The sequence below is a fragment of the Chrysemys picta genome, chromosome 16 (assembly GCF_011386835.1).
Source record: "Chrysemys picta bellii isolate R12L10 chromosome 16, ASM1138683v2, whole genome shotgun sequence".
NCBI classification, from domain to species: Eukaryota; Metazoa; Chordata; order Testudines; family Emydidae; genus Chrysemys; species Chrysemys picta.
This window is the reverse complement of record NC_088806.1, coordinates 6,853,631-6,868,781: the sequence shown is the minus strand read 5'-3', so window position 1 is coordinate 6,868,781 and position 15,151 is coordinate 6,853,631. Positions and strand designations below refer to the sequence as shown.

Sequence of the window (15,151 nt, the reverse complement as noted above, 5' to 3'; positions counted from 1 at the left end):
AATGGGCTTAATCTGCAGCCAGGGAGATTCCCGTTAGATATTGGGAAAAGCTTTCTAACTCTAAGGGTATGTCTACACTACGGGATTAATCCGAATTTAGATAATTTGGATTTGAAAAACAGGTTGTATAAAGTCGAAATGGATGCAGCCACACTAAGCACATTACTTCGGTGGTGTGCGTCCAAGTACCGGGGCTAGCGTCGATTTCTGCACCGTTGCACTGTGGGTAGCAATTCCATAGCTATCCCATAGTTCCCGCAGTCTCCCGTGCCCATTGGGATTGTGGGTTAAGATCCCAGTGCCTGATGGGACAAAAAACATCGTCGCAGGTGGTTCTGGGTACAGCCTCACCTCCTCCCTCCCTCCCTCCATGAAAGCAACGGACGGCAGACAACCATTTTCGCGCCTTTTTTCCTGGGTGGGTGAACACTGCAGACTCCATACCACGGCAAGCATGGAGCCCGCTGAGCTCAAGACAGCACTCATGAATATTGTAAACACCTCGCGCGTTCTCGTGGAGTTTATGCTCAGCCAGGACCAGAGAAACGAGGCGAGGAGGCAGCGGCGGCGGCAGAGCAGCGACAAGCATGATGAGGACATGGACACAGACACGGATACAGAATTCAGTGAAACCACAGGCCCCGGTGCTTTGGAGATCATGTTGTTAATGGGGCAGATTCTATCCATGGAACGCCGATTCTGGGCAAGGGAAACAAGCACAGACTGGTGGGACCGCATAGTGTTGCAGGTCTGGGACGATTCCCAGTGGCTGCGGAACTTTCGCATGTGTAAGGGCACTTTCATGGAACTTTGTGACTTGCTGTCCCCTGCCCTGAAACGCCAGAATACCAAGATGAGAGCAGCCCTCACAGTTGAGAAGCGCGTGGCGATAGCCCTGTGGAAGCTTGCAACGCCAGACAGCTACCGGTCAGTCGGGAATCAATTTGGAGTTGGCAAATCTACTGTGGGGGCTGCTGTGATGCAAGTAGCCAAAGCAATCACTCAGGTGCTGCTACGAAAGTTTGTGACTCTGGGAAATGTGCAGGCTATAGTGGATGGTTTTGCTGCAATGGGATTCCCTAACTGTGGTGGGGCAATAGACGGAACCCATATCCCTATCTTGGCACCGGAACACCAAGCCACCGAGTACATAAACCGCAAGGGGTACTTTTCAATGGTGCTGCAAGCACTTGTGGATCACAAGGGACGTTTCACCAACATCAACGCGGGCTGGGCGGGAAGGGTTCATGACGCTCGCGTCTTCAGGAACACTACTCTGTTTAAAGGGCTGCAGCAAGGGACTTACTTTCCGGACCAGAAAATAACCGTTGGGGATGTTGAAATGCCCATAGTTATTCTTGGAGACCCAGCCTACCCCTTAATGCCATGGCTATTGAAGCCATACACAGGCAGCCTGGACAGGAGTCAGGAGCTGTTTAACTACAGGCTAAGCAAGTGCAGAATGGTGGTAGAATGTGCATTTGGCCGTTTAAAAGGTCGCTGGCGTTCATTATTGACTCGCTCTGACCTCAGCCAAAGAAATCTCCCCATTATTATTTCTGCTTGCTGTGTGCTCCACAATCTCTGTGAAAGTAAGGGGGAGACCTTTATGGCGGGGTGGGAGGCTGAGGCAAATCGCCTGGCTGCTGATTACGCGCAGCCAGACACCAGGGCGATTAGAAGATCACACCATGAAGCGCTGTGCATCAGAGAAGCTTTGAAAACCAGTTTCATGGCTGGCCAGGCTACCGTGTGAAATATCTGTTTGTTTCTCCTTCATGAAAACCCTTCCCCTTTACTGACTGATTTTCTGTAAGGAACCCACCCTGCCCCTTCCCCCAGCTTTCTTTCAAACCAAATAAAGTCACTATCATTTAAAAATCATTTATTCTTTATTAATAGATTAGAAAAAGAGGGAGGGAACCCGGGTGGTATTTGGGAGGAGGATTGCTGGGAAGGAAAAAGCCACAAAGAAAAGGTTAAAAAAATGACAGCCTTTTGCTTGGGCTGTCTACTGGGGTGGAATGGGAAGGTGTACGGAGCCTCCCCCCCGCGTTCTTACACGTCTGGGTGAGGAGGATACGGAACATGGGGAGGGGGGAGGGTGGAACAGGGGCTGAAGCGGCAGTCTGTTTTCCAGCAGCCGTTCCTGAACCTCCACCAGACGCCGGAGCAGCCCCAGCGTTGCATCCTTCATCCTCTGGTCTTCCTGCCGCCACCTCTCATCTCGAGCGTCTCTCCTCTCATCACGTTGGTCCCTCCTCTCCTCACGTTGGTCCCTCCTCTCCTCACGTTCACTGACTTCTTTCCTATACTTTGAAACTGTTTCCTTCCACTCATTCACATGAGCTCTGTCACTGCGGCTGGATTCCATAATTTCCGAAAACATGTCCTCTCGCGTTCTCTTCTTACGACGCCTTATCTGTGATAACCTTCGGGATGGAGGAGGGAGGCTTGAGGAATTTGCAGCTGCTGTAGGGAGGGGAAAAAAGAGAGAATTGTTTTAAAAGCTACATTTTGCAGAACAATGCTTATACTCTTTCACGGTGACCAACACTGTTCACATTACATAGCACATGTGATTTCTGTGCAAGGTCTCATTTTGCCTCTTAATGCTGAGTGCCTGTGGCTTTGCTGCTAGAGATCACAGGTCTGGGCAACAGAATTTGGCTTGCATGCGGCCATGGTAAGCTTCTGCGCCCTCCTTTCCCACATACCAAGCATAGCTTGTAGAGTGCTGAAGAAGCCTGGCCAATCTCAGCCAGTTGGGGGGGCAGTGTGGGGGGGCTTGTCTGGGCCCCTTCAGGCAAGTAGAGTGCTGCGGTTTTTCTGTTAACATTCAGCAGCACCAGAAAACAAACTAACCACCCCCCCCTCTCGCCATGAATTCTCTGGGATGATCGCTGTACCCCTCCCCCCCACCGCGTGGCTGGTATCAGGGAAGATCCCTGCTAGCCAAACGTGAAAAACTCAGGGTCAATTTCCCATCTGCGCTTGGCTAACTGCAGGGAAGGATTTATTTTCCGCCACAGGCAAACATCCCAGTAGGAACGGCCACCTCTGTCCCCTTAATTAAGTTCCCGTATTTCAACCAGGTTACCAGGAGTGATATCACTCTCCTGAGGATTACACAACAAGATAAAGAACGGATGTTGCTTGAATGCCAGCAAACACCGGGACCATACGCTGCCAGGCTTTGTCAGGCAATGATACCAGATTACTTGCTGCAAGCATGGCGTGGTCAAGTGTCCTACCATGGAGGAGGGAATAAAGATGCACTGCCCAGAAACCTTCTGGCAAGGCTTTCGGAGTACCTTCAGGAGAGCTTCATGGAGATGTCCCTGGAGGATTTCCGCTCCATCCCCATACACGTTAAAGACTTTTCCCGTAGCTACAGACTTTTCCAGTAGCTGAACTGACCGCGAATGCAAAGTCAGGCAAAGTAATCATTAAAAACCGTTTGCTTTTAAAACAAGTTTTATATTTTAAAAGGTAAACTCACCTGAGGTCCCTTCCATGGGGTCAGAGTCTTGGGTACTGGCTTGGGAGGCTTGGGAGGGTACTTCAGTCAGGGTGATAAAAAGATCCTGGCTGTTGGGGAGAACGGAGTGCTGTGTGCTCTCTGCAAGCTCATCCTCATCCTCCTCCTCTCCCCCATCGGCAGAATCCTCAGGCGTCGCAGATGACACTATCCCCGACCCAGAATCCACGAACACAGGTGGGGTAGTGTTGGCAGCCCCCCCTAGAATTGCATGCAGCTCGGCGTAGAAGCGGCATGTCCGCGGCTCTGACCCGGAGCGACCGTTTGCCTCCTTTGTTTTTTGATAGGCTTGTCTGAGCTCCTTTACTTTCACGCGGCACTGCTCAGAGTCCCTATTGTGGCCTCTCTCCATCATGCCCTTGGAGATTTTTTCAAAAGTTTTTGCATTTCATCTTTTAGAACAAAGTTCTGCAAGCACTGAATCCTCTCCCCATACAGCGATCAGATCCAGTACCTCCCTCACGGTCCATGCTGGTGCTCTTTTTCGATTATCAGCCTGCATGGTTACCTGTGCTGATGAGCTATCTGTGGTCACCTGTGCTCTCCACGCTGGGCAAACTGGAAATGGAATTCAAATGTTCGCGGGGCTTTTCCTGTCTACCTGGCCAGTGCATCCGAGTTTAGATTGCTGTCCAGAGCGGTCACAATGATGCACTGTGGGATAGCTCCCGGAGGCCAATACCATCGAATTGCGGCCACACTAACCCTAATTCGAATTGCTAAAATCGATTTTGGCACTACTCCGCTCGTCGGGGTGGAGTACAGAAATCGATTTAAAGGGCCCTTTACATCGAAATAAATAGCGTCGTTGTGTGGACGGTTGCAGGGTTAATTCGAATTAAAGCTGATAAATCCGAATTAAAGTCGTAGTGTAGACCAGGCCTGAATAATACATACCTGACAGCTCAATTCCTTGCAATGCTTCCATTGGTGAGGAGCATGCATTCAGTCATTTCATGGGGCAGAATATTAAGGCTATTAAGATTTGGGAAACTATTCTTCCTAGCATCTTCCCCTTGTAGATTGCAGAGTTGTGTACACACACACACACACACACCTCCCTGTTACACCCCAATCTAATAGAAAGGCTGGGAGGTCTCTAAGTTCATAAAAAGAAACAGATAGAAAAAGAAGCAAAACATTTCTAAGATTATAAGGGGTTGGATCTCTGCACCTCTCAGTCTTTGGATTTACATGGAGTAGGAACTGTAGCTGCAGTTTAGGAACCAGGTAGTGGCATAGATGGTCCTGCACTTCGGGCTAGCAGAGTTTTGTTGACATTGTGCTTCATTCCCCAGAGGCAATCAGTCCTGGGATCCTGGCAGTGAGTCTCTCTGAGGCTATGTCTACACTGGCAGAGTTACAGCACTGGGAGTTCAGTGCCGCTCAGAGAGCACTGAAGGGAAACTGCTATTGTGTGTTCACACTGTCAGCTGCCTGCACAATAGCGTGTTCACACTTGTGGCAGTTCAAGTGGTGTTCGCAGCGGTGCACCCTGGGCAGCCACCCCACTAAGCATTGCTTCCTCTTCTGCCACTAAGAGTTGTGGGAAGGTGGAGGGGGTCGCAGGGCATCGCATCCCAGCAATCCCTGTGCTTCCGTCCGCATTTGATGCCATCTTTCAATGGTTGGTGTATTGCGCATTCTGCCTCTTCATGCTGCAGGAATAGATCCCACACTGTTGACCAATATGCTACATGTCATGAGTGGCAGTGGAGTTATTCCTTAAACTACAAAAGGAGAGGAATTCAACATTGAGCTCATCACGCATAGTAGCTATGACACAAGATTGCTTGTGGCATTCACGGAGGTGCTGACCACAATGGAACACCGCTTTTGGGCTCAGGAAATAAGCACTGAGTGGTGGGATCACATCTTTATGCGCATCTGGGATGATGAGCAGTGGCTGCAGAGCTTTCGGATGACGAAACCCACAGTCATCCATCTAGCCCAGTGTGCTGCCTGAGAGTGACCAGTGCCAGAAGGTGTCAGAGGGAATGAACAGAACAGGCTTGTTGACCTGCAAAGTGAGGGTCTTTCACCCTTACCTTTAACTTTATTGTCAATTCCTACTTATCCTATCTTACCACTCCTCCCCCAAGGTCTCTGGGCAAATTAGGTGTGAACCACTCCTTTATTATATAGACGTGTCCCAATCCAGCTGAATTGAGGCAGACTTTGGGCAAATGTCAGTTTGGAAAAGGCCCACTTAACCCAGCAGGTTTCTCATGTAATGTTGATGTGTGAACCCCAAAGATATCAAACATGAAAGAAACACAAGGCCAGTTTTGGGGAAGTTTCCAGAGCTAGCCTGTGGGTTAAACAGCTGTGCTCAAAAGGAAAAGAGTCCTCAGCACCTATAAAGATAACTGGTTGCAAAATTTAAATTAAATTAAAAAAACAAAACAAACCGAAAAAAAACAACCCAGAAAAGCTACCACCACACATCCATCACCATTTTAGATTTTGACATCTTTTCTTTGCAAACAAGAGACCTGGAGAACTCTGTGGCTGTTACCCTCTAACTGGGTAAAAAGTTCCAAATCTTGTCTCAAGTAAGTTTTCTCTTAACAGAAGATTTAAAATTTATCAAAATAAATTCAATTTTAAATAGAAATAATTACTGTCTCTACTGGGTCTCTATTCTCGTACATGCTATTTCTCTCACATATTCCCCTGCTCTAATTCCTTTGGAGTGAGGTTTTAATTTCAGGATTAGCCACCATTTCCTATGTAGTAGGAGAAGGCAAGGAGAGAACTAGAAGAAAACCTGAATTATATTGTAACATTGAAAATTATCACATAATCAGCCTCTTACGTTACTAATTAACTTCATGTTTAATTTCATTGTTGCTGGTAACAACTTATTCAACTATTACAAAATATAAACCTATAGGACAGTTTTCTCTTAATTCCCATTTCCACCCCGTGAGCTTTGTGTGAAGTCACATTCTACAATAACCTAGGAGCCTTCCATTTCTGTGAGTTCATTTCTCCCTGGATCTTCTCTCAGAAGTCTGGGTGGAAGGGGTCTCACACTATGTGGGAAGACTGCATCATGAGAAAAAACCACCTGTGCTCTATTTTCACACTTTCTAATCCTTCAAAGTAGCAGCAGGAGGAGAACTGATTCAAATGCATTAGACTTAATAGCAAAACCAAGAGACCAAACCAGAGACTCTGGACTCAGCATTCATGTATCCTGCAGTCTGAACTTGGAATCTGATATATTCCCTCATTGGCTACCATCATTTGCCCAGAATGGAAGTGCTTCCTGTTCAACAAGGCAGCCAGATTGGATCCCATAGGCATGGAATGGCTCTGAAGGAATCAGCTGTTTCTCTTTGTGCTTCATGAAACTTTGAATCCAAATGGTAAAAGACAGTTGTGCCCAATTGAATCATGGCATCCTTTAGGAGTGTGATCAATGCCACTTAAAAAAAGAGCAGTGTTGTAAAAATAGTTTACCTTGGCCACAGGTCATAGCTTCCATCTCTGGGGTGAAAATCAACCACTAGTTCCTGCAATTTCTACCTGAGTTCTTGTCAAATCTTTGACTTTATTTGGAGTAATTTTACACTTCTCTGGTGTAGAATTCTTCACCAACCACACAACATATCAGTAGCGATAGTGTGGTATAACTCCCCCAAATATGCCCTTTTATTTCTTTAATCTGGTGGCACAGATTTTAATTAGGGACTAAATTCAGGTGCTGCTTAGAATCCCTGTAAGACACCAAATGTCAGGTATCTATTCAAAATAGGTATCTTTCTGCAGCTATATCACATTCAACATGGATTTCATTTCCTAGACATTTGCAGCATCTCCCAGGGGTGAGCTGAACAGAAATGTCACTTCCATTTTTCCCATCCCTACCTAGATAATTTTTCCCAAATAATAGGCAACATGCAGCTGATTAGGAAGAAGATATCTTCAGGAGCGACCTCTTGCAGGGCCTGGGCCACAACTGCTTTAGGAGCCAAATGCATGGGTATTTTGCTTATTTCCAAGTCATTTACCAGGGAATACTCTTCCCAGACCTTTAGAAAAAATATTGACCTAACCAATTGAACAACAGGGGGATTGGGATGGTGATGGGGAATAAGGCAATCCCTCTGATTTACCCTATCTTCCTCTACTGTTACAGAGGGTGAAATGAAAATTTTCCCTATCCCTGCTCTTTCTTATAATTCAATATATTTTAAGTGAGGAAAACGGTGGTAAAAATATCTGCTCTGCAGCACAACCTGAAGCAACATCAGAGCAACTGGGAATGAAAAAATTTGTTCCCGAAGGGGAAATTTGATGACTAACAATTGCTTTCAAATGGGGGAACAGCATAAGTGAGATGCTCAGGGTTTGTTTAGACTAGGAAAAGTGATGGAGTTTAGGTCAGGTCAAGGGGAAAGCTAATGCCAACCACTGCATGTGCTCTACAACTATAATTGTCTTTTTACACCAAGATCACTAACTTGAGCAGCCAATGCCATGCACAGTCCTAGTGGATGTAAAGCACAGGTAGTTTTTGCCTCAGTGTAGCTTGTCGGGATCAAACCTCTGTCTCCCACCTGGAGCGGATGAACATTCCTGGCTGGTGGGACACACACACCTATGACTCAAAAGGAAAGCAGTTGATAGAAAAGATCAGAGGACTGACCCCAAAGAAGGTGAGATGCAAAAGGCAGAAGCAGGCAACTCATCTGGTGGAACCAAGAGACCACAGTGAACATGGTGCACAGATCACTATGTGAGAATTAGCAAATGTGATTATTTAAAAAAAAAATCTTTGCCCAGCCCTAATCAAGGCATTTGTTACAGTTCTCTCATAAGGATTTTCTGATGTTTAATAAGGTGTGAGCTCTTTTTGAAGCTTTTCCCACACTCAGAGCATCCATAAGGTTTCTCACCCGTGTGGATTCTCCAGTGTATAATCAGGTCAGAGCTGCAATTGAAGCTTTTCCCACACTCAGAGCATGTGAAGGCATCTCTCCTGTGTAGATTCTACAATGTGAGAAACGTTGTGAGTGCTGACTAAAGCTTTTCCCACACTCAGAGTATGTGTAAGGCTTCCCTCCTGTTTGGATTCTCTTATGCGTGATAAGGTTTGAGCTCCGATTGAAGCTTTACCTGCACTAAGAGCATGTGTAGGGGTTCTCTGTGTGGATTCTCTGATGCGTGATAAGGTTTGAGCTCCAATTGAAGCTTTTCCCACACTCAGAGCACGTGTAGGGCTTCTCTCCTGTGTGGATTCTCTGATGTGAGATGAGGGCTGAATGCTGACTAAAACTTTTCCCGCACTCAGAGCATGAGTAGGGCTTCTCTCCTGTGTGGATTCTCTGATGTGTGATAAGGTTTGAACGCTCCCTAAAGCTTTTCCTGCACTCAGAGCATCCATAAGGTTTCTCACCCGTGTGGATTCTCCTATGTTTGCTCAGGGTAGAGCTGTGCTTAAAGCTTTTCCCACACTCAGAGCACGTGTATGGCTTCTCTCCTGTGTGGATTCTCTGATGTGTGATAAGGTATGAGCTCCGACTGAAGCTTTTCCCGCACTCAGAGCATGTGTAGGGCATCTCTCCTGTGTGGATTCTACGATGTGTGATAAGCTGTGAGCTCCGATTGAAGCTTTTCCCGCACTCAGAGCATGTGTAGGGCATCTCTCCTGTGTGGATTCTATGATGTGCGATAAGGTGTGAGCTCCAACTGAAGCTTTTCCCACACTCAGAGCATGTGTAGGGCTTCTCTCCTGTGTGGATTCTCTGATGTGAGATGAGGGCTGAATGCTGACTAAAGCTTTTCCCGCATTCAAAGCACATGTAGGGCTTCTCTCCTGTGTGGATTCTCTGATGTGTGATAAGGTTTGAACGCTCCCTAAAACTTTTCCTGCACTCAGAGCATCCATAAGGTTTCTCACCCGTGTGGATTCTCCTATGTTTGCTCAGGGTAGAGCTGTGCTTAAAGCTTTTCCTGCACTCAGAGCATGTGTAGGGCTTCTCTCCTGTGTGGATTCTCTGATGTGTGATAAGGCTTGAACTATGACTAAAGCTTTTCCCGCACTCAGAGCATCCATAACATTTCTCACCCGTGTGGATTCTCCTATGTTTGCTCAGGGTAGAGCTGTGCTTAAAGCTTTTGCTGCACTCAGAGCATGTGTAGAGCATCTCTCCTGTGTGAATTCTGCGATGTGTGAGAAGGTGTGAGCGTTTGCTGAAGCTTTTCCTGCACTCAGAGCATGTGTAGGGCTTCTCTCCTGTGTGGATTCTCTGATGTCTGATAAGGTGTGAGCTCCGCCTGAAGCTTTTCCCGCACTCAGAGCATGTGTAGGGCTTCTCTCCAGTGTGGATTCTCCAATGTGTGATAAGGGCAGAGCTTGAAATGAAGCTTTTCCCACACTCATGGCATGTGTAGCGTCTCCCTTCCAAGTTGATTCTGTCACGTGCAATAAGGTCTGAGTGGCTACTGAAGTTTTCCGCTAACATCTGCTGAGTCTCACAGCCTTTTGCTTTTTCTGGGAGTGCACAACTCCCAGAAACATTCCCTTTGGATCTTCCTGATAACGTTCCATGTGGTTCTACTTGCTCAGCATCTTCCTGATCGGGTTTCTCCTCCTCATTCTCACTCACCATCCCATCACCTGATGGGAAACAGAGAGAATCCAGACATAGGTCACTCCTTGTGCCAGAAAGAAAGGAAATCTCAGAGAGAGGAATGGAAAAAGGGATGAACAAACCAAAATATGTGTGGGAGAGATCAAACCTATCAGGAGCTGATTTTCCCCAAACCCTTCCCCAGAGGAGAGAGGAAGGGATCAGTTTTGGTCCGCATCTCACCAGAACACTCAGGGGAAAGCGAGATCTGGGAGTGACCTGCTGCCAGTTGTCAGTCAGAATAGGTGGGAAGCCATGAGTGACATCTGCCATAATGATTCCATTCTGCAGAGAACTATCCTGAACTTGGAGAGCTCACAGGGACTTTGTAGGGCATCACAAATGTTTTCTGCATTCCTAAACAGTTGTTGAGTTGGTTTAACCAATTCCTCACCTGTGCAGGCAGCTCTCGGGTGCACTTCTTTCTCGGAGCCCTGGAAGTCAGGGATCCACGGCTCTTCCCCTTGTTCCAGCTGTGAGATCACATCAGGTTTGGAAACTGGAAACCCTGCTCCAGGCAAAGAAAAGAAGGGAAATCAGTGGAATTTGTGGGATACTTGTCACAAAGAATATTGCATGGTTTTAACCCCAGCTCATTTTTAAGCAGTAACATCCCGAGGCCAGCTTCCTTGGCTCAAAGTTGCTGGAGAGTTATTATTATAAATCATATTCATTAACTTAGTGCCTAAGGACCAACTAACAGTCAGTCCCCATTCTGCTAGGCAAAGTACAAACCCAGAATAGTAGATGGCCTATGCCTTGAAGAATTTACAATCTAAATAGACAAGACAGAGACACAGAATGGGGGAAGGGGTAGAACCCACTGTTAGAATAGAGATATTGTGATAGACCCAGGCCAGTTGGGAACAGCAGAGTAGTCTTATTGGTAGCCAGGAAGTGGGAGGGCAAAGCCCGCCCACTACTACAGGACCTCCCCCCAGCCTAAGGGAAGGATCCACAGGACCTGGATAACCAAGTAATTCTGGAGGACAACTAATGAAATAACAGGGATAGGAGTGTGGTAAAAGGGCTAAACAAAGGGAACTTGATGGGGACACCGAGCAGAGATCCTCGGACACCGCCCACTGCTCCTCGAAGGTGTCAAGGGAGTCAGCAGATGCCACCCAGAGGAACTCTGCCCGGATGCATGAACGGACTGAGGAACGGAAATAAGCCCCACAGTCACAAGAAATTCTGTCAGCCAACCTCCTCTCCCTGGTTTTGTAGATGGCTAGTTAGGACAGGGCTAAGAGTAGGTTGACAAGGAGATCCCGTGACTTTGTGGGGCCACGGATGGGGAGTGCATAGATGAACAGGTGAGGGGAAAAGTGCAACCAAAAACATAATAATATATCTACGAGGAGCCGGAATAGGGGCTGCAACCTGGCGCACTCTAGATAAACATGCGCCAGGGTTTCCCTCGTGCCGCAGAAGGGGCAGGTGTCCGGGATAGGGGTAAACCATGCCAAGTACATGCCTGTGCTGACGGCCCCATGAAGGACCCACCAACTGATATCCCTGGTGGGCCTCGGGACCAGGGTGGAGTACAGGCTGGCCCACTGGGGCTTCTCACCCTCGAAGGTGGCAGAAGGTCCCGCCACTTTGTGTCGGGGTGGGTCGCGAGGGTGAGGAAATGAAGGGTGTGGAGCACAAGCATGTACAGATGTTTCCTTGGCACAGTCTGTAACCAAACCGGCTGCAAATCATGCAGCTGACTCACGGTGAAAGGGTGGAGGGGCTGGGTGGGTCCACGGGCAGGGGCCCAATGAAAAGGTCTGGAGGGCCTGGGATGGAGGGTGGGTGGGGCGTGCCCTCTCGCAGGACCCTGTCGAGGTAGGCCCGAGCAGCGAGCGGTAAAGCGGCCTTCACCTCCTGAAGTATGTGCTGGGGAGTGCGAGGTCTGGAGAGCCCCATCTGCTGAGCGAGCATCAGGGGATCCAGCTAGTATTCCCGGTCGTAGTCCAGGAGGTCTCCAACTCTGGTGACTTCTGCCGAGACCAACCTCTAGCACACCGCGGGAGACTCTGCCATCTGCACATGAAGCTGGGGGTTGTGTAGCAGGGGCTCCATGAGGAGATCAGCCCCCACGGCGGCCGCCACGGACCTGGTCATTGAAAACAGCTTCCAGGTCCAGAGGAGGTCTTGGTAGAAGACCGGCAGCCCGGAGAGGTCTCGCGGAAGACTCCTCGGATGGAGATAAAGGAGCTCCTGGTCATATCGGAGCCCTTGGAAGCGGTGCAGGAAGGCTTGCGCCAGTACTTTCCACGCCAGACTACCTGCACCATACAGGAGCCTCTGCAGGGCCTGGAGGTGGAAGACGTGGACCTGAGTGTATAGGCACTTCAGGCCCTGCCCTCCCTCCTCCAGGGGCAGGTGGAGGACCCCTGCAGAGGTCCTTTTGGCATTCCTGGTCAAAAGAACTCCACCATCGCCATTCAGAGGTTGGCCAGGAAACCCAGGGCCAAGACCAGGGTTTTGAGCTGGTACCAGAGCATGGACAGGACTAGTTGATTGTACACTAGTGCCCTCCCTTGGAGGGAGAGGCACCGGAGTAGTTCTGTCCATTTTCCGGAGACACTCCATCACCCTGCCCTCTAAGCCGTGCCAGTTCTCTGGTGGAGACGGATGCGTGGCAGAAAGGTAAACGCCGAGATAGAGCAGCAGATCCGCGCTCCACCGGATGGCCTGAAGCACGGGTGGGAGGGAGCTCGTGTCATCGTATGAAAAAGACAAAGTAATGTCTTGTTCGATTGCAAGAATAGCAAGACCAGTCAAGCATTCCTGGCTCATTGTAGAACAGAGATAGTTTTTAATGAACTTTAGTTTTGAGAAACTCCATTCTCCTGATGCTACGGTTACAGGAATTGTCAGTAGCATACAAGTGGCAATGTACACATTGGGATATATGTCAACAAGTTTCCTGGTATGAATAAACTGTAAAATGTCCATCACCAACTTTGCATGTGGCAACATTGATGACAATTTATTCAATTATTCGTACAGTTCAAGTCCATTTAAATCAAAACTATCACCGTGCTTCAGGAGGCTCTCAAGATTCTTGCACTTTGCCATTCGCTGCTCTTGTTTTCCTATTTCATTGAATTTAGTTATGTCATACAAAATTCCGTACTGTTCATGGTGTATTCGTAAGATATTAAACCTCTCATCAATGGCAGATATTGCTTTATCCATCACAACATTAAAAAATTCAACCTCAAATTTCTTTTCTGGATCATCTGTGGGCTCATCTGCTCCTTCATATTCCACTTGCCATTTTTTCCTTGAAACTCATGTCATGTTTGGCCATGGAAATTTTGGTTCTACACCGAGTGCCTGTGCAAGCTCTCTTGCTGTAACCTGTGCTTCTTTGAATCCATTTTCTCTGTATTTCACTAAGAAGTCTTGTGTGTTGTTTAGTAAGGTAAGTGTTGAATCAAGCTGCATCATTGGACTCTGCATTATTTTCTTACACTTGAGATTTTAACAAGAATGTCATACCAGATTACGACAGATGTTAGGAACTTGAAGCTGGATATTTCAGAGGCCAATGACTGTGCTTCACTTTTAGCTTTTGGCTCTCTGGCTTCTTCTGAAATAGTAACCAGTGCTTCATAAACTTCCTCATATTGATATCTCAATGTTTTTGCACTTTCTACTCTGCTTTCCCAGTGTGTCTCAGATAGAGGCTTAACAATAATACCATTGACATGTGCTTTGAATATTTGGCATCGTTGAGTGGAAGCTGAAAAGAGCACGTAAATGTGTTGCAGCAAACCAAAAAAAGAAATAGCTTCTACAGAGGACTTGGCCATATCACACAAAATCAAATTAAGGCTGTGGCATACACACGGAACAAAAAAGGCTCATGGATTTTCTGCCAGCAATCTAGCTTGCACGCCAGAAATGCATCCTCTCATATCATAGCCTTGTCCTCTAATATTCATTACAGACAATCCCATTCATTTTAGTTCATCAAGGAGAGCTTGAAGATGTCCAAAACTTGTAGCGTCCTCTACTTCTAAAAATGTGATAAACGATTCCTTAACTGTAATCTATGCTGAATCACTAATGTCAACAAATCTCACTACTAACAACATCTGTTCTTCATGACTTCTGTCCGGAGTGCAATCTACAATTATGGCAAAATATTTTGCCAAAGTAACCAATGAAACAATTGTATCTTTCACTTTATCACTCATTAGCATGATCAGTTAATTTTGAATTCTTGGTCCCAAATAGTGGTCATGTATTTCATTTTCAGTTACTCTTCGGAGATGTTCACTCATCACTGTGTCAAATTTTCCCAGCAGTTGTACAAGGCTCAAAAAATTGCCATTTTTGGGCTGGAATAATTTCTTAACCCTTCCTTTTAAAGGAAGATTGTTTGTTGATAGATATTCAACAATAGATAATAGACATTCAAGAATACAACGCCAATGCTGCTTCTCTAACTCCAGCAATCTTTGATTAGGGGCATTAAGAGTTGTCTGATTTTTTAACCTTACACTCAGCTCACACCATTTATGCATACTTTCAATATGGTGTTGTGCCTTTTCATGTTGCGGTAATGTGTGACTAAGATTTTTCCAATCATTAATACCCATGGTTGCTATCTTAAAATTGACAGGTTTCAGAGTAGCAGTTGTGTTAGTCTGTATCCGCAAAAAGAACAGGAGTACTTGTGGCACCTTAGAGACTAACAAATTTATTTAAGCATAAGCTTTTGTGGGCTACAGCCCACTTCTTCGGATGCATAGAATGGAACATATATATATACACATACAGAGAGCATGAAAAGGTGGGAGTTGTCTTACCAACTCTGAGAGACCAATTAAGTAAGAGAAAAAAACTTTTGAAGTGATAATCAAGATAGCCCACTACAGACAGTTTGATAAGAAGTGTGAGAATACTTACATGGGGAGATAGATTCAATGTTTGTAATGGCTCAGCCATTCCAAGTCTCTAT

At 46.7% G+C, this 15,151-nt stretch overlaps 1 protein-coding gene across 2 annotated transcripts in view; it reads right to left on the bottom strand.

Annotated features, from left to right (window-relative positions):
- Nucleotides 1–6,355: 6,355 nt before the first annotated feature.
- LOC101938704 (zinc finger protein 436-like) overlaps nt 6,356–15,151 on the bottom strand; it is a 61,083-nt gene continuing 52,287 nt past the window's right edge. For both annotated transcript variants that reach the window (XM_065569733.1, XM_065569734.1), the window contains 2 exons: nt 10,580–10,693; nt 6,356–10,172 (listed from right to left, as the gene is read on the bottom strand). In XM_065569733.1, coding sequence (XP_065425805.1) covers nt 8,674–10,172; nt 10,580–10,693 — 1,613 coding nt within the window. In that variant the 3' untranslated portion in view covers nt 6,356–8,673. The remainder of the gene's footprint in view (nt 10,173–10,579; nt 10,694–15,151) is intronic.